At 38.9% G+C, this 27533-nt stretch overlaps 1 protein-coding gene across 8 annotated transcripts in view; it reads left to right on the forward strand.

The window, feature by feature from the left end:
• Nucleotides 1–27533, forward strand: part of TAOK1 (TAO kinase 1) — a 144766-nt gene that overhangs the window by 64275 nt on the left and 52958 nt on the right. For 5 of the 8 annotated variants that reach the window (XM_073315978.1, XM_073315979.1, XM_073315974.1 and 2 more), the window contains 2 exons: nucleotides 18775–19001; nucleotides 27156–27227. In XM_073315978.1, coding sequence (XP_073172079.1) covers nucleotides 18870–19001; nucleotides 27156–27227 — 204 coding nt within the window. In that variant the 5' untranslated portion in view covers nucleotides 18775–18869. Of the gene's footprint in view, nucleotides 1–16594; nucleotides 16714–16743; nucleotides 16952–18774; nucleotides 19002–24177; nucleotides 24224–27155; nucleotides 27228–27533 lie in introns of those variants that run through there. The other 3 variants (XM_073315975.1, XM_073315980.1, XM_073315981.1) reach the window with 3 other exon arrangements.

Genomic DNA, 27533 nt, shown 5'->3' on the forward strand with positions numbered 1-27533 from the left:
AAAAGTGCCATGGGAACGCCTGTTCTCACTTTCAGGTGACATTGTAAATAAGAAGTAGGCAGCATTATCTCCTGTAAATGTAAACAAACTTGTTTGTCTTAGCGATTGGCTGAACAAGAAGTAGGACTGTGTGGACTTGTAGGCTCTAAAGTTTTACATTGTTTTGTGTCTGAGTGCAGTTATGTAGCAAAAAAATCTACATTTGTAAGTTACGCTTTCACAATGGAGATTGCACTACAGTACTTGTATGAGGTGAATTGAAATATACTGTTTTTTTATCATTTTTACAGTGCAAATATTTGTAATAAAAATAGTAAGTGATCACTGTATACTTTGTTATTCTGTGTTGCAATAGAAATCAATATATATGAGAATGCAGAAAAACATTGAGACACTACAGTAATGGGGGGTATATATATATGTGGGGGTATATAAGTACCAGAGAGAGAGAGAGCAAAAATTCAGGAAGAAATGATAACAGCTGTAGCTTAATAAAACACAAACCTGTAAGTGAGGGGAATTTGAGGAAACAAGTCATCATGGCAATTTCACACTTGATCTAGTGTTCTATCATACCAGGATGTCCACTCTTCATACTAAAGTGTTTCCAAAACTACTACAACAGAGCTTTTGTTCCTATGAGTTTATAACATTAGTGTAAAAATTTCCTCAAGGCTGAAACTTATTACAAAGCTTCATCCTTAGAGTTAGGGGTATGTGCACCAAATTTCCAAAAGTGTAAAAGCAGCCAAAAATTTCTTTTGTCTGGTGCAGTATTGCAGCACATCTCATTAGCATGAATTTTATATTCACATTAAGTGGGTATTGGCGTAAAAGGCTCCATCTACACAAGGATTTTAAAGTATGACATTAGCACGTGTTAGCTAATACATGCATTAATAGCATGTTTTAAGTCTAGGGTACACAAGGCACATTACTGTTAGCATGTAATAAATTGGTTGAGTTACATTGTAACCCCCCTTATTAACATGTTAGCTAATATGGTTTAATTTACACATTTTTTAAAACCAGGAACTTGCAGGAAGCATGGATAGGGAAAGTGATGTTCAGAAACATGTTAACTGATCACAGTCAACCTTAAGATGAGCCCCAGGCTTGACTGTTGCTAACACATTTGTGTACCTGGTTTGCCTGGTACTTGTCTACACGAGGTGCAAACTCCTTTTTATAAGTCACCTCAGTTAAAATATGTTGTTAATACATTTTAAAACATAACCTCTTTTCTCCATACAGGCATGCCTTAAAAGTTCGTATGCTACCGCCACCTCCATACAGTCTTAGTTTCTTTGTGTTTGTTCTTGATTGTTAGCAAGCACATGTATAAGATTAGGATATCTGCTACCTTCCAGTAATTCTTGATGGTTTTGAAATAAGTATTAATAAGTTTCTCCCTCTCTATTGCTGGTCACTTGCTGCTTGTACCTCAGGTGCCTAACAGGGATAAGTTCTGATCGTAAACCACTGGCCTCCTCAGTTGCTGGGTGTTCTGGTTGGCATAAAGACGTTTTTTCATCCGACCAAATAAAATTAGCGTAGTTGAAACTACAATAAAATTGAATATTTGTTACCATCTTGAGGTTTCCTGAAAACTACTTTATAAAACAAACGCAGAGAATCCAGCCCTTGTAAACCTCACTAGGGATGTGTGTCTTCCACTAGACAAAAAGAAGAACAAAGACAGGGTTTGTTTTTGACTCACCCTCTTCCCACAAGTGGGATAACAACTTGTTCTGTTCAGTCATGTGGGGGATAGGAGGGATAAATACTCAATTTGAGGTGGACTAACGACTTTTTCTTTGGAGGGTTCATAGCTGAGGAGGACTGTTGCTGTGTTGTAGAAATGTGTGAAACTATAAATGTTCAAAATATTCCACTTATGGACACTGATGATCTGATACAACAGACAAAATCTTCTTTTTAAACTTGTTGTATGTAAACAGTACATATGTCCTTGCTTGTGATGTAGAAGTATGTCCTGCCATTCACGGATCCACCTTCTTTAAGACAGAAGCATATACAGCAGACACCTCCCCTGGCACAAGTCCTCCTACTATCCACTTTCCAATGGGAAAGCACTTTCAGGTCTTTAGATGGGTCATTCTTTGTAATGGAGAAATTGGCCTTTCACTGAACAGTCTGTTCTCAACAGCTTCTTCCATATTTGTACAATAGTGAAACAGATTTCAAATAGCTACATGACTAGCAAGTAGTAAAATATGTTATAATTTCTGTGCCGTCTTTCAGTAGGCTTTTTCTTAGAAACTGGCATTTACTGTTTCTTATAAAGTGCTATGTTAACTATTTTTTCGTAGCCAAGGAAATTGGAAAGGATGTTTGTTTGAGATCACTAAGAGATTAGTGATCATAGAAATTGCTGTCCCAAATTAGACCCATGGTCCATCTAGTCCTACATCCTATCTCTGAGTACCAGATGCTTCAGAGAAGGTCCCAGAACCACCATGAAAAAATCTTGTTTAATCTGTCAGTGGATGTTCTCATCCATATAAATATCTAATCCTTTTTTGTTACTCTTACTAATCTTGGCCTTGATACCCTGTGTCAGTGAGTTCTGCAGTTTAATTCTGTACTGTTTTTTAAAATTATTTGTATTGATTTTAAATTTGCTGCTTTCAATTTTACTGCATATTCCCTTGTTCTGGAAGTCTGAGAGGGTAAGTAGGACCCCGATTTACTTTTTTGTTAATACTACTATTTTTTACCTGTAAAATATCTTCTCTCTAAATGTAGCAGTCCCAATACTTTGTCTCCCCAGGTGTGAATGTACCATAGATTTATATAATTGCATTATAATATTTTCAGTATTATTTTTCGAACCCATTCCTTGTACATTGTAACATCTTGTTTGCTTTTTGTGGTGTCTGCAGTCTTTTTCGTGAGAGTTAAAGTTAATTTAGAATTCAGCTATATGTACTAGCACATATTATTCCGTCCAGTGTTGATTACTTTGCGTTTTTCAACATTGAACTTCGTCTGTCATTTTGCTGTCCACTTGTCTAGCTTTTGTAGGTTCCTCTTAAGTTCTTCAACAGTTGCCTGTAGACATAACTAACCTGAATAATTTTGTCACGTGCAAACTGTCAGCTCATTCTTCATTCCCTTTTCCAGATAACTAATATATATATTGTACAGTATCATCACAGGGGCTTGGATCATCACTGTAAATCTTTCCTTCTGTTGAAAATTAATCAAGTAGTCGTACTCTTTGATTTGTCTTTTAGGAGGTGTCTAATCCATGACAGTACTTGACTTTTCAGTCCAATGATTATTTAACTTTCATAATAGTGTCTTGTAAAGAGTTTGTCAAAGCCGCCTTGAATGGCCAAATAAACTTTTAGTTGTTTCTTCTTTTCCTGCTATTTTGTTGACATGCTCAAAAAATCCTAGTAGACTCGAGAGATCTTGTTTTCCTCTATAGAAGCCATGCTGGTTTGTCCCTAGCTCATCATAACTATCTAGTTACTTTATCGTTCTATTTTTATAATGATTGCTTCAATCGATAGTTGTAAAACTTACTGGTCTGTATTACTGGATCACCCTTAGCATTTTTGTGAAGATTACCAGTGACCATTTACTTCTATCTAATCCTCTTGTGCTGTAGCTAATTTTAATGAAAGACTGCATATTTTTGTTAGCAGTGTAGCCACTTCATTGTTAAGTTCCTTTGGAATTTTTGGACATGAACTTGCCTGGTCATGGCAACTTGCTTCTTTTTAATGTATGAACATATTCCAGCACCATCTCTTTTGACATACCAGTCCGTGACAGAACCTCATCTTTGTTACCTAAAAAGAGTAGGTCTGGGTTAAATATCTTTCTTGGTGGTGAAGATTGAGGCACAGAAATAATTTAGATTCTCTTTAATACCCTTATCTTCCCTAATTACTGTTTTTCTATCTGGTAGTCCAGGGGATAACCTGACTTCTTCTGCAGGCTTTCTACTTAAATAATTTCATATTTGTTTTTAAGTCTCTATTTGATCTTCAAATTCCCTCTTAGCTTTCCTAATATCTGTTTTATCTTTTTCCTACTGTAGTTTATGTTCCTTTTTATTAGCTTTGCTTGGGTTGGATTTCCATTTTCTGAATACCTCTTCGGCTTGAATGATCTCTTGAGCTTTGCCATTTAACCAGACTCTTTTTTGTGTGTGTTCCCTCCTGTCTAGGCTTTTGGCTGGAGTTTGCATACCTTCTTTGACTGTTATGGTTTAGGCTTAACTAGCTTTCATGCTCAGTTTAAGGTTGTTAATTTTCTCACTTCCGAATGCAGGATCTTTTTGATTAACTTTTTCTATTTAAATTCCCCTTTCTAAATGTTCGTGTCTCAGTGGTAGTTTTGGTATTATTCCTTCCACAAGGGCACATAACTTCATTATATTGTGGACCCTACTGTATAGTAGCTCAAAGGATAGTTACTTTTTGAGCCTATATTACTTAATACTAGGTCAGGAACAGCCAGCCCTATTGTGTACTCAGACATTAGCTGTTCCAGGAAGCAATTGTTTAAGGTGTCAAGAAAATGTTTCTCTTGGTTTATAATCCCACTGACATTTGACCAGTTTATATGCCAGGAGTTAGGTTGTCCATTATTACTGTTTTATTAGACTGAGCTGTCTCTTTGATCCACCTCAGCATTGTGCAGTTGGTATCCTTTTCTTGACAAGGAAGCTGGCAGTAAAACCTGCTAATATACTGGAATTCTTACAACTTATGATCAAAGGAGATGTGAATATAAAAGTGTTAGAAGAAAAAAGCAGCCACAGGGGATTGGCTGTAGTTGATTGGGAGTGGCTATAAAAGGATCAGATTAGTAAACTTTTTATGTAGCAAGGGGTAAGTAGTTGGCAACTGTAGGCCAGAGTGGCTTGGAAATCAAGGTCTGTCTAAATATAGGACTAGTTGGAGTGCCATTAAAAACTAAGGCACCAATCTATCCTCTTTTAGCCCCTATTTGGGATATACCTGAGACCTTTGTATTCCATTTTGACCATGGATCTTGGTTCCTATCTGTAAGCCATTGTTGGCTCAAATTGTCTATCGTATTTTTCTCTAGTCAGAGTTGAATGGAGATGTCGTAAGATATCACTATATGCTGCTTATGTCTCCTTAAACCCAACTAACCATGGCACGTGGGTTCATCTTGTCTCCAAGTGTTGAATGGTGTCTCTCTGATTGTAAAATTAATTTCACTAAACCTGAAGCCTTTTCATTGGGCAAGACAACTGCTCTTCAGGACTTCTTATTACCTTGCTGCCCTACAAAAGAATCTGTAAATATCTTTCTCTCTCACTAATTAGCACAGACACAATTGTCCCCTGGTCATTTCTAAAATTAGAACAGACCTTGTAAGAAGTTCTCATAAGCTCATCATACTTTTGTTTTGTCAATTTGATTGGGAAGATGCTAGTTCTAAGACTTGATTGCTTGCTGAAAAAAATGTGACGTTTACTGCCCTTTAAAGTCATCTGAATGATTTTGTAGGTTTGACTGGTATGACCTGAAGTATTGTAGAAGACTGGGTCTTACAGCTGCCCTGAGAACTGTATTCCCTAATTATAAGTTGTTCTATTGGGCTTCAAGACTCTAGCCATTGGAGAGTTTGGATGCAAAAGATTCTTCTCCTTAGAATTATTGGTACGCTGCAGAATATTGTTCAGAGCATCCGATTTGAAAGTAAAACTTGTCCATATTCCCCTCCCCTGCTTGCCCTTCCACGCTGACACTGTTTGTTCAGCCTGGCTGTGGTAGGACAGATGCTCACTCCAGTCAGGAAGGTGTTAAAAAGCTCCTCTGGGCACAGTCAGCCTGCAGAGGGGTGGCTCCTTAAAAAAGAGAATCCAAGCCTGGTGCAGGGCGGTGCTTGAAGGGAAGCAGAGCTTGAACACAGAGCTCTCTAGCCCTACAGAGCAGTGGCTGCTTACCAGGAAAGCTGCTGAAGAGCCTCTGCCACCTGGACCCTTTGAAGAGGTAGAGGGACCCTCAGTACTGTGTTAATCTTGTCACAGCCTGGGACCCTCAGACAGAGAGGGGTTGAGAACTCTTGACCCCCTTGATGCAGGTTATTTACCTCTTGTCTTGTCTTGTCTCCCGGCGAATGGGAGCTGCAAAGCCAGCGCTCTGGGCAGAGGCAGGGTGCAGAGCTGCCTGGCCATGCCTCTGCCTAGCAGCTGAGCAAGAGGGATGTTACCGCTTCTGGGGAGCCACCTAGGTAAACGCCGCCCAGAGCCCGCCTCACCCCATCCCGTGCCCCTGCCCCCTCCCACACCCAAACTCTGCTGCTGCTGGGGGGTGGGGTGGAGGCATGGAGCCAGGTAGGGAGCCTGCCAAAGCTCCCTACCCCCAGCACTAGTGGGAGTCCTGGGCTGTGCACCTGCGGGCCCCAGCACCCGCGTGCCCCTGGACAGCTCAGCCCCCCCCTCAAAGTTTTAGTCCCTGGTATTTTCATGAACAGGTCACGGGCCATGAATTTTTGTATACTGCCCATGACCTGTCCATAACTTTTACTAAACATACCCATGACTAAAACGTAGCCTTACTGTAGTCCATCTTCTTTAGACTTTGGCAATAGGGGTGATCCTGACTTAGAGAGAGGGCAGTACGTATACTCCATTGTTTTCCTACTCCCCAGGAGTTTGGGAGGGAAAAGAGCAGTTCTGGATCTGAAGTACTTGAAGTTTCTCTGAAAATCAAAATGGAAGAGGGATCCGTATCTTATGGGGACTTCCTTTTGACTGTAAACACCATTCCACATCCTTATCTGCTCATAGACTCATGGACTTTAAGATCAGCAGGGATTATCGTGATCATCTAGTCTGATCTGCTGCAATTGCAGGCCACAGAACTTTGCCCACCCACTTCTATAATAGACCCCTAACCTCTGGCTGAGTTACTGAAGTCCTCAAATCATGGTTTAAAGACTTCAAGTTACAGAAAATCCACCATTTAATTGGTCTCCCATGTTTAAGAAAGATGCATTCAACCTGGAACAGGTGCAGAGATCACAGGTTTGATCAACCAATACACCCAAGTCTCCTCCTCTGTCACTTTCAACTGATAAGTCCCCAGCTAAAAGCAAAAATTCTTGTTGTTAGTCCCTAAATGCGTGATTTTGCACTATTACATTTCATCCCATTTCTATTACTCCAGTTTACAAGGTCATCCAGATCTTCTTGTATGATATTCCAGTCCTCCTTCATATTGGCAATACCTCCTAACTTTGTGTCATCCACAAAGTTTATTAGGTTTCAGAGTAGCAGCCGTGTTAGTCTGTATTCGCAAAAAGAAAAGGAGTACTTGTGGCACCTTAGAGACTAACCAATTTATTTGAGCATAAGCTTTCAAGAGCTACAGCTCACTTCATCGGATACATTTTTTTTTCCACTGAATGCATCCGATGAAGTGAGCTGTAGCTCTTGAAAGCTTATGCTTAAATAAATTGGTTAGTCTCTAAGGTGCCACAAGTACTCCTTTTCTTTTTGCGAAAGTTTATTAGCGTGCACTCACTTTTTGTGTCAAAGTCAGTAATAAAAATGTTAAATAAAATTGGTCCCAAGACTGATCCGTGAGGAACTCCACTAGTAACTTCCCTGCAGCCTGACAGTTCACTTTTCATTATGACCCGCTGTAGTCTCCCCTTTCATCAGTTCCTTATCCATCTTTCATTTCTCACATTAATCGTCGTCCTCTCCAATTTAACTAATACTTTCCCATATGGAACTGTATCAAATGCCTTATTGAAATCCAGGTAGATTAAACCTGATGAATTTCCTTTGTCTAAAAAATCAGTTATCTTCTCAAAGAAGGAGATCAGGTTGGTCTGGCATGATCTACCTTTTGTAAAACCATGTTGTATTTTATCTGAATTACCATTCACCTCCATGTCCTTAACTACTTTATCTTTCAAAATTTGTTCCAAGACCTTGCATACAATTGAGGTCAAACTAATCTCATGGCAATTTGTTTTGCTGATAATTGGCACCATTTCCAGTACAGATCCTTACCTAGGGTGTTTATATAGGTCTTGGAGGTTTTACTAGCCGCTCTCAACTAGGAAACAGTTCTTATCTGCATCTTCTTTGATGACCTTCTGCTCTGGCCCCCATCCAGATGCAAGGCCCCAGTGGACACCCTACCAGTCATACAAGTACCAGGGAAGTACCAGTATAGCTTTGAGATAAACTGAGAGAACCATTAGTTCATAGCTATTTAAAGTTATTCATGTGGGGTACAGTTTGACACTAAGTATTAATTTCTAAGGAGTGAAAGCGGAAGTTAATGAAATCCATGTAGTGATTTCAGTATTCCTTCAGAACGTCCAATCCAGTTCCTCCCATGTCTTCTGTACATAAGTACCACAGGGGCTAAATTCCACATAGTGCCTTTTTAGATTTTTTTCTCCTGTTGTGTCCCCTGGACTTATCGCTTCCAATCAAGATCCTTTCAGAAGTGTCCATATCACATCAGTCGTGGATGATGAACAACAGATGCTGGAAGGATCTCCAAATCTCAGAACTAGACAAAACAAAGGTAACATATCCCGGTTTAGGGGGTGGCAGAGCACACTTCAGCAATACTTTAGGAATAGACCAAGGCATATGGTCTAACAAAGAGAAGACGCTATGTTAACTGCCTAAAACTGAAAGCCATCCTGCAAGACCTGAAGATGTTCTTACATTCAATGACAGACATCCACATATGTGCCATGATGTAATTGAGCATGGAGATGGAAGCCAGGTCACTTGCTATGCAAGGAGCGGGCCAGATACTATTGCTGAGCAAGGAGAATAACCTGTTCACCTGGGCAATGTACATCAAAGGGAAAAACAACCCAACAGTAGATTGTCAAAGCAGGCTAAGTATGGACCTTATGAGCAGGAGCCTACATTGAGGAGTGCTTTGGCACATATCCAGAGCTTTTATGTGTTCCTGCTGTACCTGATTCTGCCCTGGACTGCACAGAAAGTCAGAAAGGAGAGGACTTTCATTCTGCTGGCATCACGCTGATTGCAGAGACCCTGAATTTTGGATCTAGTAAACGTGACACTAGAACCACTGTTGTGTGTGCCACGTAAAAAGGATTTCCTGACTGCCCCAAAGACCCCTTTGTGCAACCTGAGTGCAGCAGACTAGCCAGCTGCCTGCCATTTGACAGGGAGCAACTAAAGGAGGAGGGCTATTTGGCCAGGTAACCTCTACTCTTTCCATTTCCAGATAAGTTTTATCAATTGAGTAAATATATTATCTTGGTAAAATTTTAAATGCTGCTTTAGAGAGCAGAGTTACACCAAGATCAGCAAAAACATCATGTACAGTTCTAGAGTTCCTTCAGGACAATTTCACTGTGGGTTTAAAGGCACTGAAATTGAAGGTATGCACATCAACACTACTCAGTGTGCTGGGAGTGTGCAGAGGGAAGAATGTGTATATGCAGGCACTGAATTTCTTCAGGAATCCTTACTCATACATCTTCAACAACTACACAGGAGGACTCCACCTTGGGACGTCAGATTGGTGCTCAATATCATTGTGGTACGTCCTTTAGAACTTCTGAGGGAGGTTTCTCTTTATTACCTTTCTGTCAAGTGGGGTTTTTATAGCGGTTATGTCAACAGTCTATAACCAGACAAATATCAGAATTAGGAACTCTGCCCATAGAACACAACTTCAGCATTTTTCTTATGGACAAAATAGTTCTTGGGATCATCCTGGAATTTCTCCCTAAGGTCAACTCCATGTCCCATAAATCACAGGATGTAGCATGGCAGTTCTTGTGTTACAAGCCATCATGCCCATCAGAAAAGCTATGGCATACCTTGGATGCTTGTATACCAGTAAAAACAAAACATTTCAAGATGAAACTAGGTAGTTCAAGAAATATACCTCAGTATTTGTGCTCCATCTTCTAACTGTAAGGAACGAAAAGTCAGTCTTTCGTCTCTAGATAGCTAGATGATGTGTATTGGTCACATGTATGTGCTGTAGAGCAGCAGTCAATCAGGAAACCTTGGAAATCGGGAAATGTATGAACCTTACTAATTGAAGAAAGTAAATTTTGAAATAGGCATTTATGATTTTTCCTCTTCTATCTGTATGCAGATATGCTGTTTGACTCTTCTTTCCGTATGTTGTGATCTTGCTTTTCAAGATTGGAGTTGAGGTTTTTTAATATCAGTAATGTAAGTAGATGTTACCATTTCTACCTTGATGCATCAACCTTGATAAAAAGGAAACATGCTTGAGCTACATGGTTAGACACCATGTTGGGAAAAATCTTCTATAGATGTTTGACATAAGTTATAAAGCTTGTGCTGTTAAAATAGTTGGTGTCTTTGTGGTAGCATGGAGGAATATGAATTCTCAAGTACCTTTCTAGAAGTAAATGAAACATCGACTGCTCCACACTTATGTACTAAAAGCAACTTGCATTCTATAATTTAAATCTTTTATCTTAATTTTCTTGTCTGTTTTATATATGTAACTACTGCATTGTATGTTCATTTTCAGAATCTATCAATAAATAGCCAAAAGATATAAAGCACTGAAAGGGGAATTATTAGTTTGTTCATTTTTTTTTAAATTATACTTGTGGGTCAGGCCTTAAATCTCCAATTTAAAATGGATAGATATTATGACATATCAGTTTGTATTTTAAGCATTCTTTTTCTCACTCTAGCTTCAGGCGTACATGAAAATAAAAGAAACATTTGTAAAACGTCAGTGGTTTCAGTAGTTCCAGTTTATTGTCTTTATGATAGTGGTGGTAATTTTCACTGTCAACTGGAAACCATTCAGGGAAATGCGAGTCGTGCGTTGAGAATATAATTTACTATCTGCTTCATATGCTCCTTGGAACTGACCCATATGCAAGAAACAAAAGCCCTTTTCCGACAGTTGTATGATGAAACTCATTCTTCATCTGTTTTATGCTTTTACTTTAGTAATTGTTGACGCTATATGTGGATTAGATGCTGTAAAAACCCTAAATACCAATTTCCAAATGGAGCTGTGGGTGGGCAGCAGTTTCAAAGGCCAATGTGGTGTATTTTGTTTTTTTGTTTTGTTTGTTGGACTGTTTACTTTTTAATGTTAGCAGAAATAGCTCAATTTTTTTTAACGACAATGACTAGCGACTTGAATTCATTTTTAAGTGTGGTCGGTGAGCAGTATATTTAGCCGTGGTAAGGCATCCAATACCTGCCACTAAAGATCAGTTTTCATAGATTTGATTCTGGCTTTGACTACGCTATGAGCTAGGGGTGTGATTCCCAGCTCCGGTAGCTGTACTCATGCTATCTCCCGTTTCAGCTAGCACGTTAAAATTAGTGGGGTAGCCACCGTAGGACAAGGCATGGCAGTGCCGTCGCTGCTGCTGCCTGTGGTACTGTGGCTTCCCTGCAATTTTTAATGTGCTAGCTCAGATGAAAGTGAGCACAAGTACGTCTGTGCAAGCTGGGAATCATACCCCTGGCTCATAGTGTAGACGTAGCCCATGTTAAGGGTATTTTATAGTGTGTAGGGTGGCAATAACTTATCTAAAACCAAAACCAACTCCAAAGTCACAAATGACTTGTTTGAACTTAGTGATGGCGGAATCTTCAGCTGATCATCCCGGCGGTCATCATTAGGCATCGTGTCCGTCCAGCTTCCTCATGTTGTGTGCTGTGTTTGATACCTAATGAAATGGGAAGTGACAGAGCATGGTAAACTATTTTACAACACACAAGTCTGATGTGTGCCTCAGCTTGTATGAGTTATGGTCACCAGAATTTAACAAATACCTATTTTTAAAATTGAATTTGTTAATTCTTTGAAGTTAAATCTATGGGAGAATGTGTGCTGCATTGTACCTCTACTAATCTGATTTACACACAAGCCTGCATACTAATCTGAGAGTTTTACTCTTTATAGCCTTTTGAATAGCCTTCTGGAGCTAAGGTTGTTCCTTTGATGCAGTAATACTTGGCACAGTCTCATAAATTCTAATGGTCTTTGCTTCTCACTGGCTTTAGTCTGGGTGAGATTCTGAAAGTTGATCACTGTACATATGTGGAAATCTCAGCTAATGTAATTAACAGGCTTCTACGGTGAATTCTAAATATAGTCTGTTCCCAATACGTGTGTTTATTACGTTTAATACTTTGAAGATATTGCAAATAATTACCCAGGATATGTGGGTGGCACAGATGCATTTTACTGTAGTGTCAGATAAGAACGGCCAGACTGGGTCAGACCAATGGTCCATCTAGCCCAGTTTCCTTGTCTTCTGACAGTGGCCTGTGTCAGATGGAATGAACAGAACAAGGCAATTTCAAGTGATCCATCCCCTATCATCCAGTCCCAGCTTTTGGCAGTTGGAGGTCATGGATCATGGGATTGTAACCCATACAATCCTGGTGAATAGACCTGGATGGACCTATCCTCCATGGACTTACCTAATTCTTATTTTAACTCAGTTATACTTTTGGCCTTCACAACATCCCATGGCAATGAGTTCCACAGGTTGACTGTGCATTGTGTGAAGAAGTACTTCCTTATGTTTGTTTTAAATCTGGTGCCTATTAATTTGATTGGGTGAACCCTAGTTCTTGTGTTATGTAAAGGGAGAAATAACACTTAAACTTTCTTCATACCATTTATGATTTTGTAGACCTCTACCATATCTCTCCTTAGCCATCTCTTTTCTAAGATGAATAGTCCCAGACTTTTTAATCTCTCCTCACATGGAATCTATTCCATACTCCTCATTGTTTTCATTGCCCTTCTCTGTATGTTTTACAATTCTAATATATCTTTTTTGAGGTGAGATGACTGGAACCACACCCAGTATTCAAGGTGTGGGCGTACCATGGATTTACTGTGCTCTGTCTATACAGGCATTACGAGTGAATTTTAACTGCCCTGCTGCGGTAGTCCTTAAACTTTGTTGTAAGGCCTACATAAGACAGGGCTTAAATCTACACTTCGCATATGACAGTTGAGGATGCAGAGCTTTGTTTGTACTGCCTTTAAGTATCCCACTGGATCTTAGTCATGGGGTGGGGTCTTGTTTTAGCAAGGGATGACATGGGTAACAGGCAGGCAGAAAACACAAAAGAGAACAGGTCTTCCAAACGTGGTTTTTTTCCCCTTTCTCATTTTGCAAGTTCATGATGTCAGTGGTTCTGACGGGTGTGTATGTATACAATAAACATAATTATAGCAGCATAAAATTTTATGTACACAAGGACTTTCATGGGTGTATTCGTGCAATTTCTACTAATTGATCATGTGAAAGTAATTTGATAAAATATTTTGGCCTGTAATCAGTTTCAGTGACATTACTAGTACCCAGTAAAATAAACACAGTGCAGACTAGTATGTGTAAAAGGAGTTGGTCAGAATTTATACTACCGTGATCCTTCTCCGGTTTGATTAGAATATAATTTTTTTTTAATTGTATCAACTTTTTGGAGTAACTCTCTGATTGAGTGGAATTGTCAAATTAAATTACATTCCAGTCGTCATTAATATTTTATATAATATCTTTTCTTAGATGTGGATGATCACCAATGAGGCATACCGTACAATTTGGGTTTTATGCACCAATGTAGCTGCTCTAGTGCAGAGGTGCTGCGCTGGAGCAAAAAGTAGATTGCATGCAGCATGACCCTAAATTTGAAAATTAAAGTGCTGTGGTATATGTTGGGCACAGCAGGATTTAGATAAATCAGAATCAGCAGATAAAATAAGAATAATTGCCTTCAAATACCAATGGTATTGAGAGGTTTGAGTGACTTCATATGAAGAGAATACAACCATAGCAATTGTTGTACCAAAATTCATAAGAATTGAATCCTTCAGTTTTCAGTGCAATTTAGTTTTGATCTCTTATTTTGCACGATGATATATTTGCATTATTAATAAAATAATGCATACACATTTTCCACCCTCTCTCTGAAATCTCCTTTCCTCCTTCCGACTCCCACCTCTCCCAAAAATTAAAGCATCTTTGTTATAAGAAAGGGGGTAACAAGGTGGATAAAAATATTTATTTTTTATTTAAATTGGATTTTTCTAATTTTATTTAAATTATATTTTTTTCTTTATAAAAATAAATCTGTTTAAAATGAAATCTGAATTTAATATACAGTATGTTGCAGCCTAAACTTGTTCTAATCTCTTTAAACGTTTTTAAATAAATATGTAGAATCCATGAGCCTCTATCTAAAACCTTGAGGTAAAAGCTGCTTTTCTATGTAAAGACAGAATCAGGGGAAAACATCTAACCTTTGAATTTGAGCTTTATAAATATGGCACTCTAGGTCATGTACTGTATTAAGGGCTTGTTTTGATTAATGAAAATACATTTTATATACTGTTTTATGTGTTTAATTCCAATTACTATCCTAATGCAGCTTGACACAAATCATGAGCAAAAAGTTATTTCTCTAGGAAATAAGCAATATTTTATTCACCATTTTTTAACATACTGAAATTGTACAATTAATAAGAATCTGAAAATATTAAGCTATATAATTGCTTAAGTAAATGTATATAGTTATAGTGTACCTCGTAGGTAGCAAACAGTTGTACCAAGTCTTGTGTAAAGGCTCTATTTAGTTGTAAAGTAACATGTTTTAATGTTCCTCCCTTGGTGTTCACACCTCAACTGCTAGAAGAGGGTCTCATCCTCCCTGATTGAACTAACCTCGTTATCCCTAGCCTGATTCTTGCTTGCATATTTATACCTGCCTCTGGAAATTTCCACTACATGCATCCGATGAAGTGGGTATTCACCCACAAAAGCTTATGCTCCAATATGTCTGTTAGTCTATAAGGTGCCACAGGACTCTTTGCCATGTTTTAATGATTATATCAACCAACGAGAATGCACCTTTCTTTAGAAAAAGACTGAAACAGAAATGGAAAATTTGATTAAAATCAGTTATTTAAATTTAGGCTTTCCACTTGGTGGTTTAAATCATGAATTAAATTGCTGATTTAAATGTCTCCACCCTGGGGGGTAGAGTGTTTGAACTGGTAAACTTGCTGAATCTTGATGTGTGTTGTGACTTCCTGCTTCAGAAAAAGACAAAGGGAAATTAACGTTATAATTTTTTTTAAATAGAAATATTTCATTGTACAAAAAAGCAAAAGACAGCAAGAAGATGTAAAGTTATTTAATGGGTGGAAATTGCATTAGTATGTCTTGGCAATGCTTGTTCATTTGAACCTTACACAAGGATAGGCATAACATCATGTATAAATTTGTAACTGTTGCACTAAAATGAGTTTTTTTGTTTATTTTTATATATATATTATATGTACTTTAAATAAAAAGTAGTAATTATGTTCAAGATTCAGGATAGGCAAACTTTTTGAGAATAAAGGAAGAAAATTTCTTTTAAGGTATTTGAAATAGGTTAATAGACATGACGTTTTTGCTGGACCCACTTTAATTTGCCATTTACTATGTGAAGTAAGGCAGCGAAGGAGTCTCACACCACTTCTGTATAAGCTGTCAGCCTGGAGGGAGTTTCAGCACTGGTAAAAAGCCCTGCCTGTTGATGACATTTCACAGGCATACTCAAAAATCATGCCAAGAATGAGAATAGTGGCTAGTTTGAGGGGGACAACCCTGTAATCCCTCTCAGCTCTGTGTATCTAGGGTTCTCATTCTCTCTCTCTTTCTCAGATGCACTATGAAGGGGACATGTGACTTTTGTCCATATTGGCAGGTTTGTCCAAGCCTAGACTCCACTGATTAACAGATGTAAGGGAAAGAGCATTGTGGGATTGCAGCAGTTGCTTTTGAACAACAATGTCCTTTTTGTAAGAATCTGATGCTTTTTAAAAGATGTAACATGACATCATTACAGTTGATCCAAGAAACATTCCTTCAATAATACTGAGTGTGCTGTGGTTATCAACTCCCTTCCCCCATCTCCTTTCTCTTGCCTCTCTGACTTATGGTTTTTGTCTATTGTTCGGCTCTAGGCTGTAAATGCGAAACAGTTGTCTTTTAGTGTCATGTTCTTTTTAGAGCTGTGATCAAATGTAATATTGTTGATCTTTTTGCTTTTCTATCACATCTGTTATAAATGAAGTCCATTTCAGGTGTCTACTAAATTGCAGCTAATTCTTGTTCTCTACTGTGTGAAACCTTAAGAGATAAAATTAGATAATACTTAGTCCTGCCTCAGTGCAGGGGACTGGACGAGATGACCTTTCAAGGTCCCACCCAGTCCTACATTTCTGTGATGATAGATAAGATGTAGGCATGACATTCCTGTACATTTGACTCATCTTATTGAGCTACATTTTATATATAATTCCTGTGCTAATCGTATGTTTTAATATAAATGAAGAGAGAAATTAATAGGTTGACACCAGTGTCATTGTAATGGCACCTGCATAAATACATACTTAAAACACGTTCATAATTATATTTGCACAACAGTTCATAATTCCATCTAATTTCTTATACCCAATCCATCACTGTGGTATCTGCATGTGGTTTTGTTCCTTGGGTGCTGAGAGTGGGCTGTCATGGAAACCCATTTATGGTTATATTACAGATGTTTACAATCCTGGCTATTTGGAGGTACATTATGGAAATCCTGGATTTTCTTGCATCCCATCTCCCAAATACCTCTTAGCTAGACAAGTTGGAGAGTCATGCAGCATTGATAACTAGGTATGTCTTGGCTGTGCTCACACACAATAGTGCTTTCCATGTAGTGGGTCTGGCAGTTGCTTGAAACTAACAAGGATCAAGTTGTCTTTGTCAGTTTCACATGCTGCCAGTGGCTAGAGGAAAATACTGCTATGCACAAGCACTCTAAGGAGCATTATTTTTGTCTATAATTTCTATAGGAGTCTCTTCCGGTGCGGGGAACCAATGATTCAACAGAGATCTGGAGATTTGAAGAGAGGTGGGGGTACAGAGACAGAAAAGGAGAAAATTGTGCAGGGATAATGACCTTTAAACATAACACTTAAACTCATATTTACTGTTTTTGTCTGCTATGAAGTTAAAAACCTTCTGTAGGTTTAACATACAAAATGTAAAATGTGGAAGTATCAATCTTGACGAGACAGAACAAAAAGATTTGGAGAAGAAAGGGGATAGTATGTTAGCTATTTGCCAGTGATATAGTTGTTTTGGTTGGTAACATTTTATGGAGGATTGTGAGAAACTCCCAATGCCAAGGCTTTGTCCTCTCTAGGCGAAAATGTGTGTTTTTAACGTTAGTGAAAATCCTAGAGTAGACAAGGCAAGTTGTTGTTTTAACTTGTGTTCACTGGTACATGTAAACCCTAACATGTTAGAACTGCAATTGCCCTGTCTACAATAGGATTTTAACACATTAAAAGTACAGCTTTTTTCCTAGTATAGACTTAGTCCAAAATGACCAATCAATTTTGGATAAATGTAAGGTAAAGCACACTTAAAACACTTCACATATGCTAATGGCATCTGAACTTTCAGGTTCTTCTGTGGAAAGCTATTGGAGATGGCTTAATGAAAATAGCTTTGTTATGTGCTAATAGCAGTTAAAGAAAACATCAATGCTTGAGTTTGTCTGAAGGGACAGACACATGTTACTCTTTCTGATTTTGGTCACCATCTCTCTAAGATGTGGATTGTGATAGAAAATATCAAGAGCAGGCATATAAGATAGAGGTCTTGAATTTATGTATCAGAAGAGACTGATAAGGCTGAAGGTATGGGCTTGTCTACACTTAAAATGCTACAACAGTACAGCTACACTGCTGTAGAGCTTCAGTGAAGATGCTACCTACGCCGGTGGGAGGGCTTTTCCCACCGGCGTAGGTAATTCATCTCCTTGAGAGGCGGCAGCTAGCTTGACAGAAGAGTTCTCCCATGGATGTAGCGCTGTCTACACTGGGGGTTAGATCGGCTTAGCTGTGTTATGCAGGTGTGTGGATTTTTCACACCCCTGCATGACCTAGTTATACTGACCTAATTCTTCTTTTGACCTAGCTGCCACCTCTCGGGGGGTTATCTAGGCTGCTGGGAGAACCCCTCCAGCTGGTGTAAGTCGTGTCTATGCTGAAGCGCTACAGTGGTACAGTTGCAGCATTTCAAGGGCAGACAAGCCCTTATTTACCGGTGGCAGGAGAAGTGTTCAAGGTGATTTGATGGAAGTATGGAAAATTAGTCACAGTTGATCAGTGCCTCCTTTTTAGCCTGTGGTGTAATAAAAGAAGGTAATACTGAATTCAATTAAGCTAAAGGGCAGTAAGTTTATTACCAAGGAAGGTTCTATAGTTAAGCAGTAGAATTCACTATTACTAGGGGTCATTGAGAGACGTACTGCAGATAATTGTATAACCATTAACATTTGCATCTCTGCAAATGAAAGATCACATGGGGAATTAAGTCTTCATAAGCTGGTCGATTTTTGTATTCCTGGAAGGAATTTTTTCCCATTAGATCCCTGCATGACTGGCTAAGTGGATTGTAGGTGGGGTGTTCGCCCCACCCCCATTTTTTATGTACCTTCCATCGAGGGATAAGTTGCATGTCTCTGTTGAAGGCAGGATACCAGACTTACGTAGCAGTTGGACTGATCTGGTATAGCAACTCCTGTGTTAGCATCACTTGTTATGAGTGGCATGCTTAGTCTACAAGAAATTTGGACCCTGCTCATCTGTAGACTTCAGTAATGAGTTGCTTTGCACTGGCTCTGAGATTTGTAATCAGTGATAAGTTGTTATGTTTTTCTTACAGTAATCCATGCTGAAGAGGCCCCATTCATACAGATGAACCAAGGGTTGAGGCAGCTCTTTCAACCCAGATAGTCAGTCGGCTAACTGCCCAGCAGGATGCCATCAACCAGCCGAGCGGGCAGCCTGAAGGACCCAGAAATTGCAGAGCTCTTCTTTAAAGAAGATCCAGAAAAACTCTTCACAGATCTCCGAGAGATTGGTCATGGAAGCTTTGGAGCAGTTTATTTTGTAAGTAATTTGAACAGACAGTTACTTGTGAATATTAGCTGGCTAATTTTTAACTCTGGATATTGCCTTTTTACTACTTATTGAGGAAAATTAACTCATCTGAAACATTGAGGTTTTTATGGTAGGCTCTTTGGGTGAGGGTTGGTGGTCTTGTTATGTGTTTGTACAGTGTCTAGCACGATGGGGCCTCAGTTTCTTGCTAGAGTCCCTAGGTGTTACCACCGTATTAATAAGAAGAAAAGCTGGGTCAGAGTCCATGACTGGTGCTCTTAGGCATGACAGTAATACAAACGATCAGAAGTAGTCAGGGATTTAGTTGCACATTAAAATTGCAGGGCCTAGCAGCAGCAAAGTTTGCAATTGCAAGGCAAAGTACTTGAAAAGAGACCGCTTCCATCATAAATCAAAGAGTGTGTTGCATCAGCAACAGTGTGTAGTAAAACGAACTACAGCTACTCTGCCTTGGTTAGCCAGTTAAACTCCTGCTTACCTTTCTGGCAATGTTAACTGCCAGTAAACTATCTGTCTGCAGCTGAAAAGCCCAGATCCCATCTCTCCATTCCCCAGACCCCATATACTAATCACAGCACTAACAGGGAACATGTTCACCTGAGGCTCAGTCTTGGGCATGCTCAGTAGTGCACTTCTTCTTGGTCTCCCCTGGCTGACATCATCAAGGCCCATATTTCTGCCACTCTTCATGACTGGCAACTCAGCTCTATTGCTCTGCTCAGCTTCTCTTCATTTCAGTGCCTCCCTTCTGACTGGCAGTGCAGTTCTGTTGCTCCATACAGTTCCTTCTCGTCCCCTGCCCCTGAGTGCAGCTCAGTTTTCTTTCTCCATCTGCCACTCAGCCCCTCCGCAGCCATTTTCTCTCGCACTGTGTCACTCAGTTTGCCTCAGCGTCCCCTGCTGTCCTTATCCAACAGACTGGAATCCCAATACTTGTCCATATAACATTTCTATTTGACCTGAGCTTTTGGGGACCAGGATTTTTCCCTGCCTACTCTCTGCTTACATAGCACAACTGAGACATGGGATATCTCTTAGCCTCTTAACAGCTACTTCATTTGCAACTTACTGTCTGTTAACCTAAGTGCATACTGTGAGACCTTCATTAAAAAGCCATTTTCCGGTGCAAACCTTTTCTCATTTATAATTATAACAGGTGTGGCCAAACCTGTCAGTTTTCTTACAGAGAGCTATTTGTGTCAGTATTTTATGAGCTTCCTATTCATTGTTAATAATTGCAGCAGACCATGTTGGGAACCTTCCAGCACAAATTTAATGCAGCACAGATGAACTAATTAGGAAAAGCTTCTTAATTTTGTTCCTTGCTTAAAATTGTGAGCTGCCACTGCCTGGGAACAGAACGTGTGAGCAAATGTTTTATAATGAAGTAAATGCCACAGGTGAACATTGCTTAATATCGTTAAATTCACTGCAGAGAAAACTGGAGATAGATTTTAGATCAACTCACTTCTCCCCTCTGCCCACTTTTTGACACAATTTTTAAATGTTTTCAACTTTGCTACATATTATTATGGTACAGAAATGTCATAGGGGATGGTTAACCAAAACGAGCACATAGTTAGAGGTCACCTGCATGCTATGTGGTAGAGGTGTGCTCAAACAGCAAGAAAAGAAGAGCATTCATCACATCAATATCTCTGTGAACTCCGTATTTGTTTCAAGTTAAAAATCATTTAAGGGTTGAATGCCCTTTACCAGGGCACCCTTCAAGCAGCATGACAAGTGCTGCCATGAATTTAAATGGTGGAGAACCCACCCTCCCAAGCTTTTTAACCCTTCTCTTCTCTACACACTCTCTCACTAAACATTACTGTCAGAAAGTTCATTACAAAGAGGGATTTCTACCTTACTGTGTTCAGATTGTACTTCTGATGCACTGCAGGTAGGAGATTAGACAGTCTTCCTAAAGGACAAAAGGTAAGCTTTGCATGATGCTGCTCAAACGTTAGTGTATCATGTGTCTTTTGTTAATAAAGGAGTATGCCCCGTAGAAGATGTGTGGTATGTTACTGTCTATTATTGTTTTGCATTTTAAGCTTCAACACACAAACTAGACGTGATTACAGTATCTTTTTTGCTCTGGAAAATCTCTTGTAAGAAATTTTATATCTGAAGCTATTTTATAGATAGACATTATATTACATAAAGCTCTATCCAGAAAGATGAGATGGACCTGGTGGGTGGGGAGAAATTTGTTAAGGTAAAGATTATGTATATGAAGTTAGATTGGGAGAGCATGAATGTCTCATTTCTGATTTTCTTGCAGAACCAGTAAATTCCTTACTAAAATAAAAATTATCTTGTGTTCCATCAGCAATATTCAATTCTTGGATAATACACTATTAAAGTGTTCTCTAGTTAAGTTAAATGTAGTTAAAACTTCAAAGGAACATTGCCAAAGCTGCTGTACTTAAAGCATCAGCTTTGTTATGCATTTTGCGTCACACGCATGCATCTTGTATCATTGGTCTAGCTACTCCATTCTTGGGAACTTTGATACCTTGCCTTCTCTTGAGGATTGAACACAATATGCATGTGCATACATGCCTGAAATCTCAAACAAGCCCTGGGTTTTATGATCACCTAATAAATTGGGTGGCATCATAACAATACAGCCTTTGTTTTGAATGTCATATGGATTTTTCCAGGCTAGGGAAGACGCTTCAAAGAAACTGGGTGCCTTTAACTCTCTGGCTTGTTAACCTTCATGGCTCTCTTTTCTTTTCATATTCAGATTCTGGCAGTTATTGACTATTGATGTTAACTTATCAATAATATTTGTGTGTTTAAGGTGGGTGTTGTTTTTTGGGGGGGTTGGTTGTTTTTTTTAGTAAAGAAACTTTTTTTCCCCCATCTACTTTCGTTGTGTACAGCTTGGCCTGGGAATGTTAATAATAATACACATCTAGGAACTGTTTAGGAACTGGAAAAAGCCATACATCCCCAAAATCTTGCCCTTTTAATTGTATTTTAATTCTGTTTTCCTTTTCTTTATTATATCTCTTACTCCACCCCTTCACTCACACGTCCAAAACCAGGTCTAGATTTCACTCAGATTCATACTCTTTTGATCATCATCTGTGATAATTTATTCTATAGGTCTATTACCTCTACTTTTTATCCTGCTCTCCAAGTTTTAGACCATTGTATAAAGTTTAACTACAATTCCTTTCATTATTTTCATGAACTCTGTTGGCTCACCTCAGGGTATTATCACCCCAGTAATTACAAGGCTTCCTATTACATTTTTGGTTTTAGTTTCATCTTTGCTGCCCTAATTCTTCATCCTTTTCAGTGCAAGAATAGCCTTTCTTTTATACAGTAACCAGTGCTAGGTAGAGTGCTCCAGAGAGGGCAAGGAGGTGGGTATATTGACTCTTTTTTATTATGTCTACGTTCCTTCTGCTGCTATAATCTGGTATCTTCTTTGCCCTTTTTTATTGTAGCTGTTCACCCATTTGATTATTTCAGTGATTCCCTCCTCCCTCACCCAAATAAACCTTAAATCCTTTGTGATAAGTGTGCTAGGTGATTGCTCTATTCAACAGATATTCCCAAGATTTTCTTTTCTCCCAGTCTAATTGTTCTACCTTGAATATTTGTCATCTGTCGGGCCAATCACCCAAATAGTCCAAATATTTTAGATGTTTTTTGGAGTATGTGGGGCAAGGGAAGTATTTTTATGGTAGGTTCAGGGTGGTATTTTCTCTGTTAACCCGCCAGTATCTCTTGCTACATGAAACCTGTGCAGTGTTGTTCTTAATTAGTTTCCTAATTGTTTGTTGAAGGTTTAACGGTAGTAAACCCAAGCACTATAGGAATATGGACAAACAGAAAGATAGTAGCACAACAACAGAATTGCAGCTGGTATGGAAATAAATATCGTCAGATGAGTGTAGCAGGATGAATTCAAGAGTATAAAGTATAAAACTAAAGCTAGTTTAAAAAACAAAACGTATTTGAATTTTGCCTCCTTGGGATAGAGTCTGGCCTTGTGGTGAAGGTGAAGGGCTGGGAGACCGGAGCCCTGAGTTCTCTTCCTTGCTGTGGTGCTGATTACTTCTGTGATCTTGGGCAAGTCAGTCCCCCACCCACTTTGTAAATAAGGATACTTCTGTCCCTCACAAGTCTGTTGCAAGACTGAGTTGATATTAATTAAGTGCATTGGGATCCTTTGATGGAACCACAATAGAATTTTGTTGTTATATTCCAAGGTCCCAATCCCAGAGATGCTGTAGATTAGGGGTGAAATCCTGACCCTGTGGAACTCCATTGGAGTTTCACTGTTGACTACAGTAGGGCCAGAATTATACCTTCAGTGCCTTCATCAGGTGCACAGGAAGCAGCCATGGCTGAAGTTTGTTATTGATAGTTGGGCTGCCAAAGACTGTTGCAGATGTTCATTTCATTGTGATGCAAAGGGAATTTTCTCAAGAAGGATGGGGATCCAGAGGTTTCTAGATTTTTGCCTGGTCATAGTGTTTTTCTTCTAGTAGATCAGTGCTAGATGTTTGGCTTCCAGGGCACTCTTCAGGAGCCACCTATCCCCGCTTATTCAAAAATCAGGTGTGCTGGTATTTGCTAATATCAAAGCAGGTTCGTCCTTGTCAGTGTTGGTACCTGTAGTTCATTTCAAATAATGAATCCAAATAGGGGATACAAGCGCCCTCTGAAACAGAGTGTATTAATGTTGGCCTGTTAAAATCCACACCTCCAGCAACTCAGTACTGTTGTGGATAAAAATCTCAGAAAGATAGAGAAAATTGCATGAGCAGAATTATTTCTCAGTTGAGTATTTTTCCCAGTTTTCATGAGGTGACAACAGCTCTTTAAATCTTACTTCTTATTTCTGCCTTTTATTTCAACAGAAACGCAGGGCATGTTTGTTGCTGTATTTTGGATTGGCAGCAGCCCTCACTTAAGATCTGCTTTGTGCTTAATAAATTACGGCCCTAGCTAATACTAATGGGCATGGTTGTGGCAGAGGAAACAGTTGGGTCTGTGAACAGTTTCCTCTCCCTGGAGAAGATCTAGGAGTTACAATGTTTAAATTGTACTGGTAAAAAAAATAATTTTTGCATTTTTAATAGTTACCTTAAATAGATTGAAATGTAGACTCAACACTGAAATGCAGCATCCTCAGTTACAGAAAGAAAATGGTAAAAGCTAGTCAGAAGTTCATCATTGAGGTAAGAGGGTTTCAGAATTCACTGTCAACAATGAATGGCAAAGTACCAGAATATGGCTGAGAAACCCCTTTACAAACTCTGGAGTCCTGAATGTAATGAAAGTTCTGGAAGCCTGTGTTTGATAGATTGCAACACTGAGTGATAAGGTCAGATTTACTAATTTTGCAACCTGAAATTTAACTTGAGTATTCTTTTGTTAACTGTAGCTTGAAATTGCAGCAGGTAAGGTAATTTAGCTTTCTTCATACTTTCACCTTCTGCATTGTTGGAGATCCTTCATTGTAAGGCTGCATTGAAATGGCTAGTAGAGTTAGTATTTTAGTACTAGTGTCATTGAAATTCATGACATGCACCGTTATTTTGGCTTTGTGGTCAAGTCAAACAAACATGAGAGAGAGGCCCTGAGGAGTTCCCCGCCTCCTTAGCCATGTATGGAACTTTCAGTAGAGGATTGGTTGGGATTTTGTTCTGCTAAACAACACGGTGCTCTCCTCTTTGCTTTGAGGCTGAGTGTGCTGTTCCTTGAGTATTTCAGGGCCTCTGCTAAAATGTAATGAAAATTAAAACAATAGCTTTACTTCAGAACACATTGGGTTCCCACTGACAGCATTATTATATTGTCCACTCCCTATATTGTCATCTTGTCTTAGTTTAGATTGTAAATTTTCTGAGAACAGGAAATCAGTCTGTAGCATGAAGAGCCATTAACGTTTATTGTGCTATACTCATCCTAGGGGTACTTAAGCGATTAGTTGAAGCAATCTCAGCGCTGTTAGCAATTATCTTTGAGAACTCATGGAGGACTGGTGAAGTCCCAGAGGAGGAGGAGGGCATATATAGCACCTCTCTTTAAAAGGGGAACAAAGAGGAACGGGGACTCATGGACCAGTCAACCTAACTTCAGTATCTGGAAAGATACTGGAACAAATTATTAATCAATTTGTAAGCACTTAGAAGATAATAGAATTATAAGAAATAGCCAACATGGATTTGTCAAGAACAAATCATGCCAAACCAACACCATTTCCTTCTTTGACAGGTTTACCGACCTAGTGGATAGGGAGCAGGGAAGGTGTAGACGTGATGTGTGTTGATTGTATAGTAAGGATTTTGACATAGTTGCATATGACGTTCTTATAAACAAACTAGGAAAACGTCATCTAGATGAAATTACTATAAGAGGGGTGTCAAACTGGTTAAAAAAATGATTACAAAGATGAGTTATTTTAACGATTTGCTGTCAGACGGAGAGGATTTATTTAGTGAGGTCCTGCATGGGTTTGTCCTGGGTCTGGTGCTTTTCACCGTTTAAATTAATAACTTGGATAATGGAGTGGAGAGCATGCTTATAACATACGAAGATAACACCAAGATGAGAAGGGTTTGCTAGCACAAATTAGAGAAAAGGATTCGAATTCAAAAAGACCTTGACAAATTGACCTGAAATCAACAAGGTGCAATTCATTAAAGATAAGAGCTAAGTATGAAGCTTAGGAAGGAAAAATCAAACACACAAAACTAAACTGGGAATTGCTGGCTAGACAGTAGTACTGCTGAAAAGGATCTGGGAGTTATAGTGGATCACGAATTGAATGAGTCAACAATGTGATGCAATTGTGAAAAAGGCTAATATTATTTTGGGGTGTATTAACAGGAGTATCACATGCAATACACAGGAAGTAATTGTCTTGCTCTCCTCAGCACTGGTGATGCCTCAGCTGGAGTACTTTATCCAATTGTGGATGCCACACTTGAGGAAAGATGTGGACAAATTGGAGAGATTCCAGAGGAGAGCAACAAAAATGATAAAAGGTTCAGAAACCCGGACCTTTGAGGAAGGGTTAAAAAAACCTGGACGTTGTTTAGTGTTGAGAAGAGAAGAGGAGGGAGGACCTGATAAGTCTTCAAGTGTGTTAAGGACTGTTTTAAAAAGGATTGTGATCAATTTGTTCTCCACATCCACTGAAGGTAGGTCAAGAAGTAATGGGCTTAATCTGCAGCAAGGGAGATTCAGGTTAAATATTAGGAAAAAAACTTTTAACTGTAAGGATAGTTAAGTTCTAGAATAGGCTTCCAAGAGACATTGTGGAATCCCCATCATTGGAGGTTTTTAAGAATAGGTTGGGCAAACCTGTCAAGGATGGTCTAGGTTTACTTGGTCCTGCCTCAGCTTGGGGGGCTGGACTACATAGCCTCTTGAGATTCCCTCCAGCCCTACATTTCTATGATTTTATAAGTTGTAAATAATGTTGGACAAGAAATGCAAGAATCAGAATTTGAAAATAAATGTATGTCTCTTTATGGCAAACACCTTCATTTATGTGATCTACTTTGTATCACATTCCACATTTATCCTCTCCCTGCAGCATCAGAAAGGTGTCCACTGTTTGCAGCTGACGTCAGAAATATCAGAGTAATTTTGGCCATGTGATATTGCAGTATGTTCCTTTCTGTTTGGAGTGGAATGGGAGAGTGGGGCTTGATTTCACTTGTTCAGATTACTTATGGCAGGGCCGTGGGGAAGGGCAGAGGTTGGTTTAGAGATCTATTCTACTTCTTAAAATCAGAAAAACCACATTTACAGAGATGCTCTTTAGTCTAGAAGTAACTTACAGAGAGCTGATGGATGCTGACAATAGATGGGATGAGTTAAGAATCATGTCCCACAAATAGGAGTGTGATTTCTTTTCTTTTTTCTTTTTTTTTTTTGGATTTTTTTTTTAATTTAATTCAGTTTCTGAATATATCCAACATTCATCACCCCTAGTGAAATGTATTATTTTAACATTCTATATCCAGGCTAACTATTAAATGGATAAGGCCTTTTCAGTACTTCTATTCCAATGAGAAATCATTCTGTGTTTTTTATTTTCTTTACTGGGTATTTTCTTTATGATACGAGATATTAATACTTCATGTTTTAATGTTACAGGCACGTGATGTGCGCACCAATGAAGTGGTGGCCATCAAGAAAATGTCATATAGTGGGAAGCAATCCAATGAGGTATGTGGAATATCTTGTATATTAAACCCAGATTGCTGTGATATATGCTGACTTGAATTAATCCAAGCTGTCCTGAGGGAGAATCTTTATATAATAGTTAAGATGAATCGGGGCATTGTATAAACAGAATAAGTTTCTTTGAGCATTTTCAACATGCTTCTAACTAGTCCGCTCCTGGCATGTTATGCAGGATTTATTTCACTCAGCCAGGAAGAGCCATGTTTTATGGAACTGCATAATATGTAAGCAAAATGGTAAAATAAAAAATAGTGTGCATCAAGAGCGACAGCATTCAGACTTAGTAAG

The sequence above is a fragment of the Lepidochelys kempii genome, chromosome 17 (genome assembly GCF_965140265.1).
Source record: "Lepidochelys kempii isolate rLepKem1 chromosome 17, rLepKem1.hap2, whole genome shotgun sequence".
NCBI classification, from domain to species: Eukaryota; Metazoa; Chordata; order Testudines; family Cheloniidae; genus Lepidochelys; species Lepidochelys kempii.